The 10,066-nt window shown below is 41.2% G+C and overlaps 1 protein-coding gene across 3 annotated transcripts in view; it reads left to right on the forward strand.

Moving 5' to 3' along the window:
* KANK4 (KN motif and ankyrin repeat domains 4) overlaps nucleotides 1–9,753 on the forward strand; it is a 57,203-nt gene extending 47,450 nt beyond the window's left edge. For all 3 annotated transcript variants that reach the window (XM_019501195.1, XM_019501196.1, XM_019501194.1), the window contains exons 9-10: nucleotides 1,290–1,490; nucleotides 7,714–9,753. In XM_019501195.1, coding sequence (XP_019356740.1) covers nucleotides 1,290–1,490; nucleotides 7,714–7,815 — 303 coding nt within the window. In that variant the 3' untranslated portion in view covers nucleotides 7,816–9,753. The remainder of the gene's footprint in view (nucleotides 1–1,289; nucleotides 1,491–7,713) is intronic.
* The last annotated feature ends 313 nt before the right edge of the window (nucleotides 9,754–10,066 follow it).

Here is a 10,066-nt window from a genome sequence, read left to right on the forward strand (position 1 = left end):
AGCCGTGGGGTCTGGGGCAGCAATGACCCTTCTCTTCCGTCCTTCCCCAGGGTTACTATGGCGTCTGTGTTCTTTTATATTCTAATTATGCTAATTTTTTGTTATATAGCCATTCATAATATTACTTTATAGCTGTTATCTTATGGGGTTAAAAGGTGTTGGAAATCATTATAAGAAGTTACTGCCCAAGTTTGGGTTTATCCAAGAAGCAAATTGCAACACAGCATCTTGCGTTTTGAAATTCACATTGCCCCGCCTCAATCCAGCCCCTTCAGAACGCTCTAACGGTGCTTTTTTGAGATGTCCTTTCTTGAAACGTACTGGATAAGCTGGGCAGTTGAATCCAGTTTTGATCATCATCCAGGCTAAATTCTGAGCACGAAAGAAGTATTAGGTCAGCTAATTTCACAGCTAGGGCTTTGTCTTTGAGGCCTAGTCAGTCCCACAACCAGTTACAAGTTACATTTGCGGGTTACAAAAATACAAGCTTCATATTAGACAAAAGTTCCAAATGCCTCCAAGAAGCACATCTCTATTGCTTATTCATTTCTTTGGTTCTGGCCATCTTTGAATAGGGTGGCCATTCATCCGGTTTTATGGAGGACAATCTGGGTTTCCGGTCCTCTGTCCTCTACTGATATGAAACCAGATGCCTTCATGTCCTCTGTGTTTCACCACTTGGCACCCTGAACCCTGCCACCAATACCATTGCTGCCGCCTGCGGGAGCTCGCCGTGCCCCCCCAGCCTCGGGAGACATGCGACATTTGTGGTGGTGGGGACAGTTGCACTAAATGCAACTGTCCTTTATTCTTGAGGTACCTCGATGGCCACCCTATCTTTGAGGCACCCTGGCAGATGTATTTTGCTTCCAAATTTCATACTTGAGGCAGGGCAGCATTGAGGAGGCTATTTGAAAAGTATACTCCCTTCATCTGGAACACGGTGTTGGAAGTGCTCAGCTGCGGACAGTTGCTAGCTGCCAGCAGCTAATGGAAAAAATCCCCTGCAAAACCTGCATGCTTGGAGCAGTCCAAGTGTATTTTAGGCTCATTCTTGAAGTGAAATTTTGAGTGGCCAGGATACATAGGAGAGAGACAAATTCCAAATGACCAAAGCTTTATTACAGCCTCTGGGATTATAGATGTGACAGTGAGCCCACCCCCACCTGCCAGCACCTGTATAGGCAGTCAAGGGTCCTTTGTTTGTGCAAATTCCTAGATTGTATAAAAAAAAAATTGTATTCCCTTGTTGAGTCATTGTATTTGGTTTGTCACTGCCCTGTTCCTAGGGAGGCCAGACAGCCCTCATGCTAGGGGTCAGCCACGACCGGGAAGATATGGTGAAAGCGTTGTTGTCCTGCAAGGCTGATGTAAACCTAAAGGATGATAATGGAGTATCAGCGCTGATGGTTGCCTGTCAGCAAGGAAATGCCGAGATTGTGAAACTTCTTCTGGCTCACCCGGAGTGTGATGCCACCTTGACTGACAAGGTAAGAGAGACAGGTAGTTGCAGCATGAACTTTAAAGAGGTGAATGAGCTCAGTAATTGAATCCCAGGAGGCAGGCAATGAACATATATAGGAATCAGATGGCCTTCCTACCTTAGCACTGGAGTGTAAACTAGGTATCTCCAAAGAAGCATCCCTCTTATCAACATTTCAGCAAGTGGACTCTGGCTCTGCGCCTCACCTGTCTCAGCAGTAATGAGAACCGGAGCAGTGGAGGGACTTGGAAGAGAATTAGCTCCATTATTGATTCTAAGCCAGGATGCATAACTGCATGGAGAGAGATGTAACAAAAAAAATGAGGTTAGCACCTTCTGTAGGCAACTTGCTATCTGAAGAGTCCCCCACAAAGCATCCCCAAATGTACCAGGTACAGTTCTACTCCATTAAGCAGCCAATGATTTTTCAGTCCATTGAGCATTCATTTAGGACAGGGTTCAGAGCACACTAAAGTAAACTCATAAGTGGCTCCAGTCCCAGACCACAGGGGCCTCCTAACTTGGAGTTTCAGCATATGAAAGAGCAAATGAAAGAGAGAGGTTTTAGTGTAGGCTTTGTCCCTTTAAAATACTAATAACTAGTAACACCTGGCTTGCACAGATGCACTCTGGCACTCAGGATGTTTCCTTTTTTAGATGTTTGCTGTGACCAGAAAAAGCCCTTTGCTTTTGTCAGCGTGGATTAGAGACGACAAGTAGTTTACAAATGATAGCACATGTTCCACTGATATTTACTATATAATTAGAGTTAAAGCTTCTTGAAAATAATGATGGTCTACTAACTCAGCCTTAATCCACCTTTATGATGCACCGCACCTAAACTGCAGTGATATCCTGTGCGAACAGACTGATGCTTCATTTAAACCATAGAGCATTATGTTAAGTTAAGACCCATATGTCTGTATGAACCAAACCAAGGGCAACTTAAATTGCATAATGCTGGCAGTAGACAATAGCTACCGTGTTCCAGCTATGGCCAATGCTCAGTATAGGAAATCCAGGTTCCTTTATGCGTGCACCCAAGAGATGCAGTCATTTGGGACCCGTGGTGATAGGACTCCATAAATGCCTGGAGAGGGAAGGTGTCTCTGCACAATGCTGCCTAATTATAGACACGCACCCAAACACTAAGGTAAAAGAGCACTGATTCTCAACCATGGTGCTGCGATATCCTGGGGTGTCTTGAGTTCTTTTAAGGGTGCCCCAGGGTGGCATGCAAGTGTTAGCATTGTTAGGTATGTAAACATGGTTCACAGGATTAACTCAGAGATTTCAACTAGAAATCCATAGCTTTAAAAACATTTTGATCTGTTGTGGTCTTTCTGACTTCTTTGCAATAGAAGAATAGTTTTATTATGTTTCTGCGGTCAAACAACAAGTGCAAATTAAGAGCTGGCATTTCTGAGGGATGTCTTGCATTTAAAAAACTTGAGAACAGCTGTAACAGGGGGGCAAACAGGAGAGATTTTAGCAAAACCTAACGATGTGTCTGAATTTTTAACATCTGGAGCCAACCAGGCTGAACTTTCAAGCTACCCTAAGCAATTATGGTAATTCTTTCCTCAAAAATTACAGGAAAAAAGGTGGGAGGGAAAGGAGGGGAGAAACCACCTTGCCCTTGACAGCTAGTAATTAAGCTCTTCCTAGTCTAAGAGTTGCAGCTGCCTAAACTAGAACATGAACCAGTGCTGTTTCATCTTTCCATCGAGTAGTGAAATCCCAACATCTCATCAGGGCTAATTCAAAGCAGACTGTACAGCCAAACTATCTCCAGGCAGCCCTCTTTCTACATTTTATTGTGATGGAAACCTAGAGAGATGACTTACAGCCATTATGAGCAATATCATCATTATTTTTTATTTGTATTATAGACGCACCTACAAGCCTCAGTCACAAGCCAAGACTGCATTGTTCTAGGCTCTATCTAAAACTCTACACATACAATACACCACCATGTATAGATATCCAAGTTGTCATCAGCATGGCTTCCTGTCCAGACTACTTGTCCTCAGCAAGGATAATTAGTCTGCACAAAACACTGCTATACAAAGCTGTATGTGGCTTTATATCATCCACCGCACTGTGCCGTATAAGCATATCCAAAGACACTCTTATGGCTGCGTGAGCTACAGACAGAAAGTGTGTGCTGTGTTTTACAAAACAGAAAAAGAGAATGACACAGAAAGGGCGGAGAGTTTGTAAAACAAACAAAACATGCTATTTGGACACAAATCAAAATGTTTTATGGAAATATTCAGATTCCTTCTAAATTCCCCATTTTTCAATATTCACTTTTTTGTTTTTTGTTTTATAACATTAAAAGCATTTTTCCCATGGGAAAAATCCCACTCAGTTATACTGTCCCAGCTCCACTCCTTTTCCAGTTAAGAAAAAGATATTTAAAATGTTAGTATGTTTATCCAGCCGAAATGTTCAATGATTTGTTGGGCAACGCTGGTATAATGGGTCGGATATAGGCCTGAGAGTCAAGAGGCTCAGACTTGCTGTGCAACTTTGGACAAGTCACTTAGATGTCTAAGAAGTTAAAAACCTGAGAAGTGATGAACTATACTCATATTTAGTACTGTGAGTATATTTACTGTACTCATATTTTGTAATGATGGTCAATTTTTTCCTCCATTAAAACTAGTTTTGTTAGAAAATTCATGTTTCGACTAACCTTTTTTTTTTGGTTGGGGAGGGGGATAAAAAGTATCTGCTTTACACATAGATCTTTGGCTTTTCAATTAAAAAAACCCCTGATACCCTTACATTAAAATATTTCCACTTGTAGTTACTGCAAGTTGGTTTCTGGGAGCTGTAGTTTAGTGATCTTATGTCCCCATCCTCCTTAATGGGCTTTATTTTCTGGCTGGACTACATTTCTGTTCCAACCCCGGACAAATTTCCACAGGGACTACTCCCCAGGCTGTTTTACTGGACACAAACCTTGTTTGCTGGATCCAAGCCTCTTAGTTTGCTGGGGCTGAGGAGAACTTGGGTGCCGCTTTTCTGGCTCCCTTAGTGCACTCTCCAGGTGCAGACGCCCTCTTGACAATGAGACCCAATTGCCTAGGTCCTAAAACTAGTGACAGCCACCCCAACCCCAGCACCCCCTAGCTGTGCATGGCTCGGAGAGCCACAGAAGCCGTGGTCCTTCTGAGTTACTAGTTCTCTCTTTGTGAACTACTACAAGGAAAGCAATTCAGTGAGGCTGTAAAAGCACCCGCATAACTCACTGACAATATCAGAAGTATATGGTTCCCAGGGAAAAAGCCCTATAAAACCTGTAAGCGACCTCCACAATCTCCATATGATTGTAAGAGCCCTTCTGGATATAGTCAACATCTTTTCAAGCCATTCTGGATTACTCTCCTGTTCAGTCCAGAACAATTCTAGTAATTTTTTAAAGAAGCTTTAATATTTAGACACTCATGTTAATGACTTGACTGTCTGTGTAATCAGACATTCACAGTTCCTCTGATAATCCCAGCTCCAGTAGTCACTTTGGAAAGATCTTTAGGAGCTGGATGATCATATCAGAGATTCACAACAGGGAAAAAAAATTGCTCCATACATGTACAGGCAGAAAGGGATACATACCATTGAGAATAGGCCACATCTTTTCTAGACATGCGGGCTATAGCTGCAGCCTTCCACTACAAATGGCACTGTAGGTGCAGAATATGTCTAGTTTGAGGTTTTAAATTTGGCAGCATCAGTCAGGCCATTAGAGATGCATTGCGCCCACAAAATTAACCCAGGTTTTTTGAAAAGCTTGCCCCAAGTCTATTAAATCCTGCTGAGAACGTACAAGATAAAATCCTGGCATCACTGACGTCAAATGGGTTTTTACCAATAATCCCTGAAAATGGCTCAGCACATCGTTTAACACGAGTAGCTCAGATCAACTTCTGCTGTTCAGAGACATTTAAATTGCTCCAAATTTCACCAGTGCACCTGAACAGTAGAAATGAGCAGCTCAGATACTATCAAGAGTGAGTGTTGCAACAAATACCCTATCACTGACACGTATCACAAATTTCTGTCCTCTTCCTCCACTACGCTTAGGTTAGACAGATTACTTTGGTGCATGGAAAGTATAGGCTCAGAGAAGATCACACTGTCACTTTCCAACAAAACGAACAAACAAACAAAACCCCCTAATTTCAGTCCTGGAAGGATCATCTTCAGTAACGAGAGAGAGACTATCACAGTCTTACTGAAGATTTATTTAAAGGAGATTTGAAATAGTGCTGAATAACTGGCCATTAATTCCTGAATAGAAACTGTTTCTTACAGCCCATCTGTCAGGTGTCTACCTGAGATTATGATGTAATGTGAATACTACAGAAGCAGCAGAAGAGGGAAAATTTCTTAGGATAAAGATGACAATTTGAGGCAGTAATTCAGCTTCTTGGGTGTCTGTGGAATCTGGAAGATTATATCAGAGTCTTTTGCTCTGTTTTACATGATTAATATCAGTAAAGAAGTTAGGCTAGTATAGGATGGAGCTATGCCACAGTGTAACATTATGTGAAGGGTCTTATTTGAATGATGACAGCTGCTGATACAAAACTAGTCGTGTACTGAAGCCCCCCCCCAGTCAATCCAAATCCATCTCAAAGCTGCTCTTTTGTAGCCTGTGCCTTGCTATCAGATTTCCCTTGTGCAGCACAAAGAAGTCTTGCTTCTAAGTTTACTGACAAGCCGTTTTCAGGATTGTGACAAGGACTGAACAATGCCATTTGCATAAGCACAATAGGCATGTCTAATTGCCAGACCAGCTGCAGGCTGGCAGCACCGCACAGAGGTGAGTTTCTGAGGGATCACATGCAATGGTTGGAAGAGTGGCCCTTCCATGCGCAGTTTGGGTTTAGTTTCAGTGTCTCTGAAACCACCACTCTCACCTCTCCAGGGCAAATTTAGTAGACTTCACAAAAAGAGCAACTCTTCTCTGATGCCAGGTGAGGGTGAGAGAACAAGCCAGGGTATCTGAACCTAATACAATAGACTGATCCAACTATTCAATTCACAAGTGTTTGGTCAGTGGCAACAGGTACAGAGACATGCTCATGAAGACCAGTATAGTCTAAGTAAACAGCACTATGTCTTAACTATGCAGTACCTAATTGGGAAGAGCCACTGCTGAGAGCACCAAAAGTAGGTGAAGATAATACTGATATATATATATATATATATGTATGATTCTGATTGCATATGTTCAAAGAATTTGATTTCAAACTGGAACAGCTGGTAGGATGATTGTAGGAGTGTGCAAGAGCTTGGATTGCTTAACCTAGCAAAATGAAGGCTGAGGGGGAACATGGTTGTTTTCTATAAATACATCTGGGGCTTAGCATATGAGAGGAGACTTTTTCAGTGGAAGGATAATCTTATTGCAAGAATAGGTAGGTACAGACACCATAATGAAATGCAGACTAGAAATTAAAAGGTTGCTAACTCTCAGAAGAGTCAAGTTTTAGGAGAGTTTGCCAGTGGGAGGAGAGCAAGGGACCTAATTGATTTTATGATGGAGATAGATAAATTTATGGAAGAGATTATATGATACGCTCGTCTGAAACTGCAGGATATGGGATTCAGTGACCCAGGAAGTTCTGTTTATCTGTGTCCTATGATAAGGTCAAGAAACAAGGCTGCCAAGATTGTCTTATAGTGAATCAAGTCATCCAACCTCAGGGCAGAGAGCCCAGAGTTATGATCCTGGGTTGCAAGCAAATATAATTATCCGATTTAAACATGTGCAAGTGGAGACCGTGATCATCTCCCTCAACAGAAACTCATTAACTTTGAATGTCAGGAGGTTGGTGCCCTGCTATTGAGGTAAAGCAGCTGCTCTGATAGCTAAGGGTGTGAGTGGCAGAGTTTGCTAATTTACATGAGCACAGACTGCCTGGATTCACCCGCATCTCCTTACACTTGATGCCATTATCAGGAGCAGACACGAAAGGTAGAAACTTCTGACATTCAAATGCCATTTTGCTCTGTAAGGAATAATGAAGGCAATAATTTTGACTTTGGGGGATATTTTGTCACTGCAGTGTTTGCAGCTTCTTCAACTGAAGAGCCACACAGAAGCCTGCACATTCAAAATTGCTAATTAACCTCAGCTGTGCTGTAAGATTTGTAAAGATCTGTAAAGTTCATGTTTTGGGTTTTTTTTCTTTCTGTTTCCCTTCCCCATGTAGGATGGCAATTCTGCTCTGTCTGTTGCTCTGAAGTCTGCCCACGTGGAAATTGCTGAGCTGCTCCAAGCCCACATAGAGCAGAGCTCGTCTTTGTCCAAATAAGGGAAATCAAAAACTCACATTCATTGGAATGAGGAATGGGTAACAAAAGGCTTATTCTTTTAACCGCTCCGCTTCCAATTTAGATGGCTACGATTGTGGCCATACTGCTGGTTTCTAGACTTATTGATGGAATGAACTACGTCAGCTATTTGCATACATTCCTAATGTATAATTTTCCTCATTAAGCCTGCTTTTATAGCCTTAACCTATGCATAGTGCTATACATTACTCCAATACTGTTCCAAAGAGTTAGATTATTGTACTGTCTTTTATTAACATGGTTGATGTTAAAGCTGAATTCTCCTATGTCCCCCTCATAGTCTAGTTTTGCCAGATTGGTGAACAAAACACTCCCTCCCTCAAAGCACATCTGAAAAGCAATACTTACTTTTTTTAATAACTTTAGATGATCATGTTCTTTTTAATCAACTATTTAAAATACATCTCATTTAACTTGCAAGGTTGTGTCTTACTATTTATTGTTAGCCTTCTGTATGTGTTAGCAGTCCATGATTGTTTAGTATATGTAACAACAAATACAAATTGGATAGATTATGTAAAAATATCAAATCCTATTTATGTTTGGTTATGCGGCTCAGATGTAAGAATTAAAATTAATGCTCTAGGAAAACATTTGAATGTACCAGATCCAAATACACAGACATTGTTTTTTCTTGTATCTGAAAGCACCATATGGCTCTTATTTTTTTTAATCAGGTTTAAATTAACCAGGAAACATGGTCCATTGATACACACTATATATCACTTAGAGGATGTGCAGGCACAATTGTGATATATCAAATTATCCTAAACATTGCACAGGAAACAAATGACTTGACCATAACAAACTTCCCTTCAAGGATAGGTTAATATAGCCTCATGATTAGGAGAGGGTTTCATGATTATTTTCCATAGAGCCATTTCTGATGAGTGCCTTTTGGGCAAACATCTGGTCTTCAGTTTCCATCATGCTAATCTTTTGGAATCCCCCTAACTGGGCAGATTTAAATCTGTATTGTAATTTAACCTGCAGCTCTTCCCCCCCTTTAATGCAAATGAATTCCCAATTTCAGGGAAGTTTGGGTTCCTCCCTGAAAGCTATAACCCTTTGGGGCCTGGCACTATTCCAGCACTGTCTACAGTACGTACAGAAGGCTGAGCTTTCCTCAGTTCCAATGGCACAAGCCTTCCCCTTCCACAGTAGGTTAGGCATGCCTCAGGGCTGTTCCTCTATGGGTCCAATCCTGCAGAGTGATGAGAACCTCCTGTGAAACACCAAGCAGCCTCAGTTCCCACTGAACTCAGCATCTCACAAGAATTACTTACTGCTTTGCACGATCAAGCCATAAGTCCGTCTTCCATTCTCACAGTTTCTTGTGCGTTGAGATCAGATTAACAGTGTTAGAGCTCTTTCATTTAGGACCCAGTCTAATGCCCAGTGAAGTCATAAGAGCCTTTGCACTCACTTCAGTCTGGAAAAATCATACACTTGATTGTGCTTGATCTTCAAAGTTGTGCGCGGTGCAAAGCCATTGAAAATGGAGTCAGTAGAATTTACAAACAAATAAGATGTGCTCTTTTGCCAACTTCCTCACTTTTATTACTAAACAGAACCTAATCTTTGACTGACAAACAACAAGAGAAAGTTAGCAATTAACAGACTAAAACCCATTGGGGACCTTATCTCCTTCCTTGGTATTTACAATGTACATGAAGACCATTTGCAAGACTGATAGCATGATCCATTTCTGAGACTGATAGCAGATGCACCATTCTGGTGTTTTCATGCTGAAATCTATGGTACAAGTAGTAATCGCTTTTTTTTTTAATCCAAAGCATTCTTAACAATCACTGCATCTGAAGCATCTTCCATTTTTAACTGTATATCCAAATGAATTTAGCTCCTTCATGCCTGAATAAAGGTCTGATTTGATTTTACTTGGAAAACAAGTGCATTTATTTTCATACCTATTGGGATAGATAACACATTTTACAAGTGAACTAGTTTTCTTTGACATGGGACCATCCCTCACTGGGCACATCTACACGTTCATAAATTTGCCTTTGCTAGTGCACATTAAGTTTAATACCTCTAATACAAGGTACTTGATACAAGCACAGTAGCTGCACTAATGTGCAGTAACAATGGCAAACTTTTTTTGTGATGATTAAGCCGCAGTAGACTAATTCTACTGTGCATTAGCACAGTTTTTGCCATGATGTACTGATGTGCAATAGAAAAGTCCGCTGC

Source organism: Gavialis gangeticus, unplaced genomic scaffold (assembly GCF_001723915.1).
Source record: "Gavialis gangeticus isolate Ggan-Ray unplaced genomic scaffold, GavGan_comp1, whole genome shotgun sequence".
Taxonomy (NCBI): Eukaryota; Metazoa; Chordata; order Crocodylia; family Gavialidae; genus Gavialis; species Gavialis gangeticus.